Source organism: Engystomops pustulosus, chromosome 6, assembly GCF_040894005.1.
Source record: "Engystomops pustulosus chromosome 6, aEngPut4.maternal, whole genome shotgun sequence".
Classification (NCBI taxonomy): domain Eukaryota; kingdom Metazoa; phylum Chordata; class Amphibia; order Anura; family Leptodactylidae; genus Engystomops; species Engystomops pustulosus.
This window is the reverse complement of record NC_092416.1, coordinates 35614412-35629732: the sequence shown is the minus strand read 5'-3', so window position 1 is coordinate 35629732 and position 15321 is coordinate 35614412. Positions and strand designations below refer to the sequence as shown.

The 15321-nt window shown below is 43.1% G+C and overlaps 2 protein-coding genes across 3 annotated transcripts in view; one reads left to right on the top strand and one right to left on the bottom strand.

Annotated features, from left to right (window-relative positions):
- Positions 1 to 15321, top strand: part of UBE4A (ubiquitination factor E4A) — a 30850-nt gene that overhangs the window by 748 nt on the left and 14781 nt on the right. The gene's annotated exons all lie outside the window — the stretch shown is intronic.
- Positions 1359 to 9814, bottom strand: LOC140134890 (T-cell surface glycoprotein CD3 gamma chain-like). Its single transcript, XM_072155681.1, has 6 exons — positions 8864 to 9814; positions 8262 to 8288; positions 7698 to 7877; positions 4876 to 5007; positions 2753 to 2796; positions 1359 to 1581 (listed from the first exon to the last, which is right to left on the bottom strand). The coding sequence occupies exons 1-6, from the start codon at positions 8922 to 8924 to the stop codon at positions 1513 to 1515; spliced, it is 513 nt and encodes a 170-aa protein (XP_072011782.1). The 5' UTR covers positions 8925 to 9814; the 3' UTR covers positions 1359 to 1512.

The following is a 15321-nucleotide window of genomic DNA, read 5'->3' as shown; positions in this document are numbered from 1 at the left end:
TGTATATATGTATATGTATGTGTGTGTTTGTATATATGTATATGTATGTATGTGTGTATATATGTATGTGTATGTATGTGTATATGTGTATATGCTGTATCTACTGTTTGTTTATGTGTATATATGCTGTATGTATATGCAGCATTTGTGATATTTTGTACTACATGGCAGTATTCAGTATGCATTTTATACTACTTGGCGGTACGTTGTATCTATTTTATAATACTTGGTGGCATGCTGTGTGCATTTTATACTACTTGGTGACACGCTGGATGCATTTTATACTACATGGCGGTATTCTGTATGCATTTTATACTACATGGCGGTATGCTGTATGCATTTTATACTACATGGCGGTATGCTGTATGCATTTTATAGTGCACGGTGATACGCTGTATGCATTTTATACTACTTGGTGGCACGCTGGATGCATTTTATACTACATGGCGGTATTCTGTATGCATTTTATACTACATGGTGATAAGCTGTATGCATTTTATACTACATGGCGGTATGCTGTATGCATTTTATAGTACACGGTGATACGCTGTATGCATTTTATACTACATGGCGACACGCTGTATGCATTTTATACTACATGGCGGTATTCTGTATGCATTTTATACTACATGGTGATACGCTGTATGCATTTTATAGTACACGGTGATACACTGTATGTATTTTATACTACATGGCGGTATTCTGCATGCATTTTATACTACATGGTGATATGCTGTACGCATTTTATACTACATGGCGATATGCTTTATGTATTTTATACTACTTGGCGATACGCTGTATGCATTTTATACTACATGGCGGTATTCTGTATGCATTTTATACTACATGGCGGTATTCTGTATGCATTTTATACTACATGGTGATACGCTGTACGCATTTTATACTACATGGCGATACGCTGTATGCATTTTATATTACATGGCGATACTCTGTATGCATTTTAAACTACATGGCGATACGCTGTATGCATTTTGCATTGCTTTATTTTTACACCAAACCAATATGATGGATCTGGTCCGGACACTCCCTGATATCTTATATTATAAGCTCCACCCCTCCATAACCCCACCCCATATGACCAAAGCCCCGCCCCCACCCGGCCATGGAAAACTGGTCTAGCTTAAAGCCGGTCCCTGGTGCAAAAAAGGTTGGGGACCTCTGCACTATTGTATCACAGTTACTTTTATGTATGTTGTTCTTTGCTCTTCTTTCTCAGTCTTTCTGTTCCTTTCTTGTCTCTACTTCCTTTTCACTCAGACTTTGGGGTTTGGCTTTGAAGATGTAGATCACAGGTGGGAGATTCTTCCCCCTCCGTCAGCTAAATGAACCCCACAGGATTTCCGTTGTTTTCATGGGTTTATTAAGCAAAGAAAAAAACAGACAAGAACAGAGTATATTTTCCATTGCTATAGCTCAAAACCTTGTACTGAAGACAAAGATTACATTTTTATTACGATATTCAACACAATCGTGACTGGTCGGCCAGAATTTTTAGAAACCTCCTCTTTTGGGACGTGGTGCAAGATGGCTGTATGCGTCATTATCACGGTGTCTTAACACCTGCAAAAATAAAATGAACAATGCAATGATCATTACAGGCAGAGTATTAAAGAGTATTTTTTTTCAAGGGGGACAAGAATAGTCCCTAAAGGGGCTGAAGGGGCTTGAAAGAAAATACTTTATAATCACCTCACAAGCAACCTGATCAACTGATGGAACTGGGACTGCAATGGCAGGGGGTTAATGAGGTGCACAGTACGTTACTTAAAAAGAACCATCATCGGGTTTTACCCCAATAAACTTCAGGTAGGGTATGAAATCGAGTTCACTGAAGTTTAAAAACCTTTGGTAAGGAATGTGTAGTCTTGTGGGGGTCATTTGGGGTCATTGGGGGTCATTTACTAAGGGCTCTGCGGCCGCACTTTCGTCGGGTTTCCCAAATTTTTCCGTTTTGCGACGAATTCCGACGGGATTTTGGCGCACATGATTGGATTTTGGCGCAATCGCGCCGGCTTTCACGCAACAGAAATCGGGTGCGTGGCCGTCGGGCAACCAGACGGATTCGGAAAAAAACTTGGAATTTAAAAAATCAAATGTGTCGCAAGATCAAGCACTTACATGCACCGGGAAGAAGCAGGTGAATTCCGGCGGACCTCGGCACTGCAGCGACACCTACTGGATATTGGGCGCATGGACCTTAGTGAATCCCGGCAGAACCCCAATCCACGTCGGACAATGCGCCGCGCGATTGCGACAGGACCGGGTAAGTAAATCTGCCCTGATATGACTGGAGAGGTGGGTCACATTTATTCTGCTACTCCATTCCATACTATGCAGTTGCCTATAGAATAGATCTAAAGAAATGAATAAAGCAGCACCACGCTGTGGTGAGTCCCGGTAGTAAGACCCCCCCACAATTGTAGTGACTGAAATACACTACAAAATATTAAATAACAAAATATCAAAATAAAGGAGCACTATCATCTATTAAGAGTCATCAATGGGTTAAACATTGAATTTTAAAGGAAAAAAAATGGATCAGTTTCCATTTTTTAAAGGACAGTTAATTTTGCAATCCGTTTCATTAAATGAAGAGCCATCTGTCATGTTTCATTCTATTGCAGCACCTCATCCTGGGGATTATTCTTCTTTTCCCAATTCCTGCTGAAATCAATACGCCCTTAAATATGCTTCTACTGTGGTACTACTCATAGTCCTTGTTACCACTCACCTGATATGCAGTTTCACTTTCAATCAGATTCTGTTTGTCCGAAGCTGTAAAAGATTAAAATGTTTTCAAAAGTTTTACCAGGATGAATATATGAATCAATTAAAAGGGAACCTGTAATCAGCAATTGGCCTAATAAACCACTACTAGTATATTGTCAAACAGAATAACACCTTCTAGTTCTTGTTTCATTCATGGTCCAGTGATGACAACATCCAGAAAAACAAATTTGAAGTGAGATGTAAATTGGTTGTATAAAGTCAAGGAGGAGGAGTTTTTAACACTGAAGTCAAGGCGGGGAGCTCTGAATGCCTCTTCCTCTGATTGACATAATGCATCGGACTTCAGGAGATCTGCTCAGTGCTGTCTCTGGATGCAGGACCATCAACTACAGTGTAGGGGGCTTTCTTAGCAAGAGAGATCTTGACTTCAGTGTTAAAATTTCCGTCTTCTTGATTTTATATAATCAATTTACATCTCACTTCAAAGCTGATTTTCTGGATTATGCCACCTCACTGGGTCATGAAACACAATATGGAAGGTGTTAAACTGCAATATACCGGTAGTGGTTTATTAGGTCAATTTCTGCTAACACGTTTTCTTTAAGTCCGTTGACCTAGGGTGAGTTGGGTCCAAGAAACCTGCTTTGTGTGCCAGCAGGGACCAAACCTCAAATCACTGAATGGACAAGCTCAGTGATTCTAAGTTGGATCTGAGAAATCCTGCAAGCGCAAATCTCTTGCGAGCAATGGGCTTGACACCAATTTGTTTCTGATTTCTAGTGTCTTCAATGTGTAGAGTGCCGAGTATATGAGTGGTCCTAGCAGTGATCTGTTATCTGTGTTCCCTGAGCTATAGGGGTACCAAATAATTGCTATGTTGTGTGTCATAGTAAACACAGGGAAAAATAAAAGGATTCGGCCCCCTAAATCTGGAATGGAATGAAAGGCTGATCATTGTAGATGCCAGTCACTACTTACCATTCTATTTCAAACTCCTTACCCTACTCCAGTGATGGCAAACGTTTTAGGCACCGAGTGCCCAAACTACAACCAAAACCCACGTATGTTTCGCAAAAAGTGCCGATGCGACAATTTAAGCAGAAACTTATTACTCCTTGCTCTGTCACATGTTTAAATTGTATAGGCACTTGAGGACACCAATACAGTAGAAGGAAGGAGTAGAAGTTTGGATTATCATTGTAGCTTCCTTCTAGGGTCCTGGGCTGCCTGGGACTGCAAGAGGCCTTGAGTCCTGTCTGGTGAACTCCGCACTGGGTTAATGGCGCAGGTGCCCATAGAGAGGGCTCTAAGTGCCACCTCTGGCACACATGCCATACGTTCGCTACCAATGCCCTACTATATCGCCCACCCTCATTAACTTTTAATGGGAAACTATAATTTGATCAGAATTCATAGATTCAGCAGAATTTAGCAGGTCTGATAAGTGGAGAAAGACGGGTTGTGTACTTGGTTTATGCAAAGTTTGGTAAAAGGTCTGTCACTAATTAACCCATGAACTTTTATTACGGCATAGAAGGTTTTTTGCCTTTGGCTATATTATTTTATGAAGGTGCTTGCCCCTCCCCTCTCCAAATGAAATAACGCTACACGGCCACTCTTGCGGCCAAAGATAGAGCAAGCTCTATCCCCATTCTGCACCCAAAGCCATAGGCATCTATGCTACAAACTAGTGACCGGATATATGTTCACACACGGCCCATGTGAATGGGGCCTCAGGGTAGAAACACACAACCGTTGGTCGGTCCTTGAATCCCACACCGTGCAGTGACTGTGGCCTGACCACAGTGATGAGGGTGGGACTCCCAACATCATGGTGATATATGATACAAGGAGCCCCTGCTTCCCCATAAAACAGCAGCACTGAACTGTACTCGTTATCACCACGGCATGTGCATCTAGCCTAAAAATTCTAGATTGGGGTAGATCTCCTACAGAATACTTATTAGCTAACATTTCACCCAAAATGATTTTGGTAAAATAGAACAAAAATAAGTAGAAAATGTATGGCCTGAACTAAAAGTGAGTTATGTAACCATAGAGGAGTCACATGATGGAATAAAAATTTTATAAACACACAAAGCAATAACCACATGTTCATCTAACCTCGGCCAGGCCGACGCGTCTCAGATCCAGAAACAAAATATACAGCCGTGGCGATAAGACCGATCATAATCACATCGGCCACAACGAAGCCGGCAATTGTCCCCGCGTCCAACTGTATGCAGTTCAAGCATCCTGACAAAAAGAGCAAGCTTATACATATGGGTAACATGGTGTCAGATATAAGGTATACAATGGGGATATAAGAGATAAGGTGATAAGCAAACAGTCATAATACACAAAAACTAGGAACATGTGCTTTCTTATGTCTTAAAGGGAACCTGTCACCAGGAATATGATTTTTAGCTGGTGACTGACAAAGCATTCTGAATCATTTCAGTACCCTATATAGATTTAAGTCACATTACTTGGCTCCCTGCCAACAGCATGTGGTCCCCGGAGGGGGAAACTGCATCCTCTGTGTGCCTGTGTTAGTCTCCTCCACACTCATACAGCTCCCTCCCCACTTTGAGCAGGCAGTGCAGAGTAGAAGAAGAATACATAAGGAGACTGAGACACGAGCTGCCACTGCTTTCTTCCCAGGGACTCACCACTTGCTGCTGGCAGGGAGCCAGCCAGGTAATGTGAATTAAACTTATATAAACTACTGAAATGATTCAGAATGCAGACAAAGGCGTTTTTAAACTTAGCATAGACTATTGGAACCTGTCACCTACTAAAAATCACATTCCTGGTGACAGGTCCGTTTTAAGAAAACGTCACATCTTTGTGGTACATTTCAAGACATTATGGCCCAGATTTGTTAAAGCCTTTGTGCCAGTTTTTTGTCTGACTTTGCATGTTATTTTCAGTGGAAAATGCTTGTACATGTAACTAAGAAGTGCCGTGACACATTTGTGTCTGCACTATACCTAACGCAACACAACTTTCTGCACATAAAGCGGCTTTCCGGTGCCCTGTTTGACCAAGTGCCACATTTATCATGCATTGTCTGACAGAAGTGTTAAAGGTGCACCAAAAAAAGTTGGTGCACTCTGTCGGAGCAGTGCAGGGGGCTCCAGATTCATAAAGATTTGAGACACATTTCATGAATCTGTCACACACTGCACCTTCTACAGGCAAACTGCATATAGTGATAGTGATAAATGTGAGCCTATATATAGTATATAAATAGGGTATAACATGATGCCCGGGATCTAGGTCCCATATGGTAAGCAGTTGCTGGTTTACCACATCCTGGTGGAGATTGAATTAGGAGGTAGCCACTTCTTTCTGCATTCACTTTTAAGGAATTATCTTTGAGCAAGTGTTTTTGGCTAGTTCTGATCTGATCTAGTTCTGGGTATCTGGGGATACTCTTTTAAGCATAATTAATTTGGGTTTTAGTTCAGGCTGCGTAGCTTTAAAGAAGACAAGACTGGCGAATGTGACTAAAGAGGTGCATAGACCTAAAGTACCTGCAGTCATCGTAGCCATCATTTTAGCTATCGTCTTAGGCATCAAATCATCTGAGCCCACCTATTAGGCTTTGGATCCAGGTCTCATGCAATGGCTGTCAGCATATGGTTGACAGGTATAATACACTGCACTACAGAACTATCAGTGGTCCATAGTAAAATTGCCAAGTGGGATTTATACTTTCAATTTTAATTTTTTACATTTTCTAAATTATACATTTAATTTAAAAAAAAAACAACAACAAAGAAACATATTTAAAAAGAAAGAAAACTGAGAGGAAAAAAAACAACATAATGTTTGTCCTGCCTCTATACAAATGTTGTATAAAGGTAGGGTGGCGAAAGTGCCGGTTTGTTGCTTCTATACAAATGTTAACAACCCCCACCCACCCACAATTGCTGAATTGATATCAATTTTTTCCAATCTGCCTGCTAATACTAGTTTTGCTAAATATTTAAGCCCCAAGGGAAAAATAAATCAATTATGTCTCTTGAAAGGTGGTGATGAAATAAATATATATATAAAGGACGTTCCAGTACCATGTATTAAAAGTTATATTTGAGGTATCCTATTCTTTTAGTGACTATATAAGGCTACATTCACAAAGCCGTATGGGGGACGTATATATCGCCAATGTATATACGCCGCCAATAGACAGCTATGGGGGCACGGCGCCGTATGGGAGTGGTAGCACCGTATTGTCCCGTCGCCGGGAGAAAGATAGGACATGTCCTATCTTTCCCCAGAATGTGGTGCTGTGGGCCATACATCGCTATGGAGAGTGAAGGGGGTGAGGAGCGCTCACCCCCTCCTCCTCTCCCCAGCGCCGATGCGTGCCCACCCTGCTATGGTACGGTGGGCACAACGTTGTGTGAATGTAGCCTAAGTAAGGATGGATCTGTATCTTTTTCTCACTGACAGATGGATAGTCAGTATCGGTGAATTGATCCAGCACCAAGCAAAAAACTGGTTTTAAACAAAAAAAAAAAAACTACTGGTTACTCTTCTGTCAAATCCAGCACTGCTCCAGTATCAAAGCCTTGACTGTCCCAGTTATTGGTGTTTTTGTTTATTTTTGTGTATTGTTGACCTACATCCATATGACCAGTGTACCAATCACTTGGCTGATTGGTCACATGGCGCACGTTAATCAGTGATGATACAAGGAGCCCATGTGGCTGTATATAGCACATCTGGAAAAATAACGAAAGCCTGGAGAGAGATCCACTGGTGCAGCACTAGATTTAATAAATTAGTAAAGGCAAATTTTTACAAAAGTTTTTATTTATGATATAACAACCCTTTAATATTTTGGGGTCATAAAGCCAACAGTAAATCCTCAATCCATTACATGGACAAAATCTGGTACTTACCAAGTCATGATGCTAACAATACTGTATACTCACTTCTCACATACACGTTCACACACTTTTTGGTCTTATCAGTAATAGCGCAGTAGACTCCACGAGGATCGTTCCATAGAGAACCCAACTTGAGCTCTGTTCCATTAGACTGAAATTCTCCATCCTTCTCCCAGCTACATTCCGTGCCAAATTTAAGGGTCAAATGGTCATCTTTTTCAACACCTTAATGAGAAACAGCATAGACATATAGGCTTCAGACACAAAAAGGTGTCTTATATTTTTTTAATATTTGTGTCTTATATATGGTTGAATGGGCTGGTCTTGTGACCTTACCCCCATTTATTGTTCTTTTGATAGTTACTTTCAAAATGTATGGAGTTTGGCAATGCCCATTTTATTGTGATTATCGTAACATTTTCTTACTTATAGTGCGTTAGTTGATTTAGCACTTTATTGCTTCTATAAGAGAATACATTGAAAATCCATTGAGAATCCATTTATCAGATTTAGACAATGTAGTCTAGTTTAATCCTAAATTTAGGACAATATCAAAAAAGAAAATCTCTCCCAAATAATCCTGTATATACTGTATATAAGATGATTTACCTGTTATGAAGCTGTCTTTATCTTCAGCTAGTAAATTTAGAGGAAAGACAGAATGAAAAAAATTAATTAGCAAAAGTGATCATTGCATTGGTGTAAGATCACATTTGTCAGTATATCTAAGGCAAAATTAGTGGAACCTACAGAGAGAAACTATCAGAACATGTTGACTGCATTTGTGTGTGACAGCCATTTTCCCGTAGACGAGCCCTTGACTTTGCAGAACAGAATTTACTTTATAATAGGGATCTATGACGGTGTAAATTTTACCCTGATCAAAGCTCTACTGGCCTGTACAATACTCGAATGACAGTATGGGTACAGGACAGTTGCCTCGGTGTGGAGGTCACATAAAAGTTCAGACCAGAAGAAGTGGTCGGCCAAAGACATCTGACACTGGATGTCTTCACGCTTCTCTTTTTTAGACAAACTTCTGTTTTTGGCTGATCCAATATATTGAGCAAAATACTGCAATGTAAACATGAACTTTATATATCTTCAACATTATCCCCCAAATTATGTTTCCATGAGCAATATTTTATAACAATGGATTAAAGTCTTCCCCCTGATATCCCCTTGCTCCCCCCCCCCCCCCCACTACATACCTTGTGAAAGGACACCATGGATGAAGAAGGCAACAACCAGCCAGATATGAGAGGTGACCATGATGAATCGGTTTGGTTCCCCACGATCTGATCAGCAGTGAACACGTCTCTCCACCTTTTATGTGCAGGAAACAAAGTGCAGCTGAAGCCACCGTCTTCCTGTGCGTTCCTCTGCTTGTTACGTGTTTAGATCAGTCACATCTCAATTTTGAAGTTTCTTTGACTATGTCTTGTTTTGCATGGCCATGGTATAACGGTATAAGGCACTAATATCATGTCTTTAGTACCAGGAATTTCCTTTTTGCTACTGGACTGAGATCACTATAGGATCACTATAGGGATCTGTTGATGAAATTGATCCAATGGGAGTGGTGGTCATAATGATAGTAGTGAGCGGGTTTGATCACAGCTATATTCACTGGTGACATCACATACTATGGTCTATCCTGTGAATAATTTTTTTTACGATGGTGGAACTCATTAAAAGAGGACCTTTACCCGTTTCCACCAATTTAAATAGTTTTGGCATTCACCGATAGGTGGCACTATACTGGTCTGGTGCAGCTGGAATGTTTTCTTTAGCCCCCACTTTTCCAAGAAATCTGCGGTTATATGCTAATTAGGCTTTGTCAAGTGGGCAGTACCAGGACGACCTACATGGTAGAAAGCCTAATTAACCTAATTAGCATACCGAGTGGCAAAAATGGTGATAACGATTGCTCAGGGAGAAAAACATCTCCAATTGCAGCACTATTGGTGTGGTGCCTCTTCAAGGATGCGATGATTTGTAATTGGTGGAGTTGCTGACGCAAGCACGTGTGTTACTGCAATCTTCATGTATTCATGCTCTACTTTGGTGAGCCATCATTTTGGCAGGATTTATATTTCGTGGGACAAGTGATTTTCTTTAACTTTACTATTGTACTTTACACTATTGTACTATTGATTTTGCGAAAATAATTTTCGCAGTGGAATGGAAAATCAAATATAATTACGTTATTTTGCTGGATGTGCTGTATATCCAAAAGGGATACCATTTTGCCACCGAGATGGCGCAGTCACTATTAACCACGGCGTCTGTGGTTTTTTTTAGCCAGGATTGCAACTTGGCCCTTGCATCATGTGGATGTTATTGTGACCACCTACATAAACATTGTAGGCCAAATGTTCGTTTGCATGTAGCCTTTGTGTAATAATCTGTGTATATGTCACTGTAACAGTAATGCATGTTATTATGGATGTGAGACTCTAATAATGACATTAAATTTATCTATCAGGAGAGGGTAACATCTGTGTTGTGCAGAAGTAACGCTGCAGAAGTGTCCTGATTGGCTGGACTGCTAGTAATAGTGTATAAGAGGAGAGCTTGGCATTATGGGAAGTCAGGGAAGCTGCTCTGGACTCAGTTCCCTTTGCTGATGTCACGACCAGGAAGTGCTCATCTACTAGGAGAAGCTGGAGAAGATATGTCCTTGGGGGAGTAAATCTGGAAGAGCCACAGAGGTGACAGAGCTTTTAAACTGTAAATAGTCAAGCTCAGGCTCTGGTCACAGTAGGGACAGCAGAGAGCTTCAAGCATATATAGTTTTAGGGGGCTGTATATGGTTATAATATGGGGGCTGGATACAGTTATTATAGGGGGGCTTTATACAGTGATTAGTGGGAGCTGTATAAAGTGATTACTGGGGGAACTGTATATAGTGATTACTGGGGAAGCTGTATATAGTAATTACTGGGAGCTCTACTGATTACTAGGGGCTGTATACAGTGATTACTGGGGGACTGTATATAGCAGTGATGGTGAACCTTTTAGAGACCGGGTGCCCAAACTATATTCGGATCCCACTTATTTACCATGAAGTGCCAACATGACAATTTAAGCAGTAACTTATAGCTACCTGTTCTTCCACAACATTCAATCGTATTGGCCCCCCTGAGGCCACCAATATAGTTGAAAGCAGGAGGACAAATTCAGACATCATTCTCTCCAGGGTCTCTCTGTACAAGAAAAATCATGGGGCCAGCAAGAGGACCTCAAAAGATAATCTGTCCCTGTTCACACCTTCTCACTCTTCCTGCTTTTCCAATCCGTCAAGGGTGTGTCACCTTAAAAGAGCATTGAGAGCAGCAGGAGAACTGAGAAATGCAGGAATATTCTAGTCCTGTCTGATGAATCTATCCTGAGACGGAAGCCTGGGTGCCTACAGAAAGGGGTCAGAGTGCCACCTTTGGCACCCGTGCCATAGGTTCGCCATCACTGGTATATATTGATTAGTGGGAACTGCATATAGTGATTGTTGGAGGATCTGTATATAGTGATTACTGGGGACTGTATATAATGATTACTAGGGGTTGTATATAGTAATTGCTGGGGGAGCTGTATATAGTGATTGCTGGGGGACTGTATATAATGATTGCTGGGGGGCTGTATACAGTTATTACTGGGGGCTGTAAATAGTGATTGCTGGGGGGCTGTATATATTGATTGTTTTGGGGGGGCTTTATATAGTGATTACTTGGGGCTGTATATAGTGAGTGTTGGGGGGCTGTATATAGTGATTACTAGGGGAGCTGTATATAGTGATTACTGGGTGGCTGTATATAGTGATAACTGGGGGCTATATATAGTGATTACTTGGGGCTGTATATAATGATTGCTGGGGCTGTATATAGTGATTTCTAGGGGCTGTACATAGTGATTTCTAGGGGCTGTATATAGTGATTACTTGGGGCTGTATATAGTGATTGCTTGGGGGCTGTATATATTAATTGGTGGGGGCTGTATAAAGTGATTACTGGGGGTGGAGGGCCTGTATACAGTGATTACTGGGGGAAGTATATAATTATTGCTGGGGGCTGTAAATAGTGATTGCTGTTCCCTTTCTGGACTACACTCACCGGCCATAGGTACACCATGCTAGTAACGGGTTGACCCCCTTTTGCCTTCAGAACTGCCTCAATTCTTCGTGGCATAGATTCAACAAGGTGCTGGAAGCATTCCTCAGAGATTTTGCTCCATATTGACATGATGGCATCACACAGTTGCCACAAATTTGTCGGCTGCACATCCATGACGCGAATCTCCCGTTCCACCACATCCCAAAGATGCTCTATTGGATTGAGATCTGGTGACTGTGGAGGCCATTTGAGTACAGTGAACTCATTGTCATGTTCAAGAAACCAGTCTGAGATGATTCCAGCTTTATGACATGGCGCATTATCCTGCTGAAAGTAGCCATCAGATGTTACAGGGTACATTGTGGTCATAAAGGGATGGACATGGTCAGCAACAATACTCAGGTAGGCTGTGGCGTTGCAACGATGCTCAATTGGTACCAAGGGGCCCAAAGAGTGCCAAGAAAATATTCCCCACACCATGACACCACCACCACCAGCCTGAACCGTTGATACAAGGCAGGATGGATCCATGCTTTCATGTTGTTGACGCCAAATTCTGACCCTACCATCCGAATGTCGCAGCAGAAATCGAGACTCATCAGACCAGGCAACGTTTTTCAATCTTCTACTGTCCAATTTCGATGAGCTTGTGCAAATTGTAGCCTCAGTTTCCTGTTCTTAGCTGAAAGGAGTGCCACCCTGTGTGGTCTTCTGCTGCTGTAGCCCATCTGCCTCAAAGTTCGACGTACTTTGCGTTCAGAGATGCTCTTCTGCCTACCTTGGTTGTAACGGGTGGCGATTTGAGTCACTGTTGCCTTTCTATCAGCTCGAACCAGTCTGCCCATTCTCCTCTGACATCAACAAGGCATTTCCGCCCACAGAACTGCCGCTCACTGGATGTTTTTTCTTTTTCGGACCATTCTCTGTAAACCCTAGAGATGGTTGTGCGTGAAAATCCCAGTAGATCAGCAGTTTCTGAAATACTCAGACCAGCCCTTCTGGCACCAACAACCATGCCACGTTCAAAGGCACTCAAATCACCTTTCTTCCCCATACTGATGCTCGGTTTGAACTGCAGGAGATTGTCTTGACCATGTCTACATGCCTAAATGCACTGAGTTGCCGCCATGTGATTGGCTAATTAGAAATTAAGTGTTAACGAGCAGTTGGACAGGTGTACCTAACAAAGTGGCTGGTGAGTGTATATTCAATGGGGGCCCCTACCAGATTTTCCGCCAAAGTGTCCCCACCAACCTTAATCTTGCCCGGCTACAAGAATGGTCTGGATGCCTTTTTACATCTACATAACATTGACGGTTATGTTATATAAAATTGTTTCCCTTAAATCCCTTCCTCATCCAATCCCTTCCCTTCCTTGGTTGAACTATATGTATATGTTCAACCATATGACCTATGTAAGATTTTACAGATAGGATTGATAGATATGCCAGGCTGGAGCTCAGACTAGGAAGAAGCCAGCAGCATGATATAGGTATCATTGGAACGATTGTCAAAGCCCCTCTCCGGCTGTGCTAAAACTCTCTTTAGTCGGGTGACTTTGGAGTTACACTTTCAGTTTCCAATGCAAATTAAGTTCTATATGGATCCAAACATTGCATCTTTGAAGACCACACAAGAAGGTACGTATTTTAAACGTTTCTTTAATTATAATTACCGTATACTTTATAAATATCCATTAAAAAGCTTTAAATAAAATTTCAGAGACCATCTTGTCCGACCCACGTTTTATGACTTCTAGTTTCTTTTGGAGCGTTTCTCTGGCTAAATATAATGAATCCTTTTATACTCTATAGAAGATTCTTTAAAAAAAAAAACTAGTAAAGCGGGTGTTTTATACACCCTTTAAATAAGGATTATTCAAGACAATCTTTGGCCCTCACTTGGGAAGAGGAGGGGGAGGGGAATTAATCAAGGTGATTACCTAATAGCCAAAAATAAGCATGTAATATGTGATATAATGCCTACAGAAGAAATTATTATATATGAATAAATACTGCACAGAGCACTTTCTGCATCGCTCCGGCTGCACAGAGCACTTTCTGCATCGCTCCTGCAGCACAGAGCATCTCCCACATCGCTCCTGCTGCACAGAGCACTTCCCGCATCGCTCCTTGTGCACAGAGCACTTCCCGCATCGCTCCTTGTGCACAGAGCACTTCCCGCATCGCTCCTTGTGCACAGAGCACTTCCCGCATCGCTCCTTGTGCACAGAGCACTTCCCGCATCGCTCCTTGTGCACAGAGCACTTCCCGCATCGCTCCTTGTGCACAGAGCACTTCCCGCATCGCTCCTTGTGCACAGAGCACTTCCCGCATCGCTCCTTGTGCGCAGAGCACTTCCCGCATCGCTCCTTGTGCGCAGAGCACTTCCCGCATCGCTCCTTGTGCACAGAGCACTTCCCGCATCGCTCCTGGTGCACAGAGCACTTCCCGCATCGCTCCTGGTGCACAGAGCACTTCCCGCATCGCTCCTGGTGCACAGAGCACTTCCCGCATCACTCCTTGTGCACAGAGCACTTCCCGCATCGCTCCGGCTGCACAGAGCACTTTCCGCATCGCTCCTGCTGCACAGAGCACTTCCCGCATCGCTCCTGCTGCACAGAGCACTTCCCGCATCGCTCCTTGTGCACAGAGCACTTCCCGCATCGCTCCTTGTGCACAGAGCACTTCCCGCATCGCTCCTTGTGCGCAGAGCACTTCCCGCATCGCTCCTTGTGCGCAGAGCACTTCCCGCATCGCTCCTTGTGCGCAGAGCACTTCCCGCATCGCTCCTTGTGCGCAGAGCACTTCCCGCATCGCTCCTTGTGCGCAGAGCACTTCCCGCATCGCTCCTTGTGCACAGAGCACTTCCCGCATCGCTCCTTGTGCACAGAGCACTTCCCGCATCGCTCCTGGTGCACAGAGCACTTCCCGCATCGCTCCTGGTGCACAGAGCACTTCCCGCATCGCTCCTGGTGCACAGAGCACTTCCCGCATCACTCCTTGTGCACAGAGCACTTCCCGCATTGCTCCTGGTGCACAGAGCACTTCCCGCATCGCTCCTTGTGCAAAGAGCATCTCCCAATATTCTCCTATGCGCAGAGCATCTCCCTATCATTCTCCCCGTGCTGAACATCTCAGAATCATGCTCCCCATACAGAGTATTTGCCCCCAACATCCTCCCTGTGCAGAGCATCTCCCCATCATCCTACCCATACAATAAATGGTATTTCCCCATCATCCTCCACTAAGCAGAACATCTCCTCATTAATAATCATCTGTGCAGATCATCTCCTCCACCACCCTACACGGTGCAGATCATCTCCCCCACCACCCTACATGGAGCAGACCATCCCCACCACCACCACCCTACACGGTGCAGATCATCTCCCCCACCACCCTACATGGTGCAGATCATCTCCCCCACCACCCTACATGGTGCAGATCATCTCCCCCACCACCCTACATGGTGCAGATCATCTCCCCCACCACCCACATGGTGCAGATCATCTCCCCCACCACCCTACATGGTGCAGATCATCTCCCCCACCACCCTACATG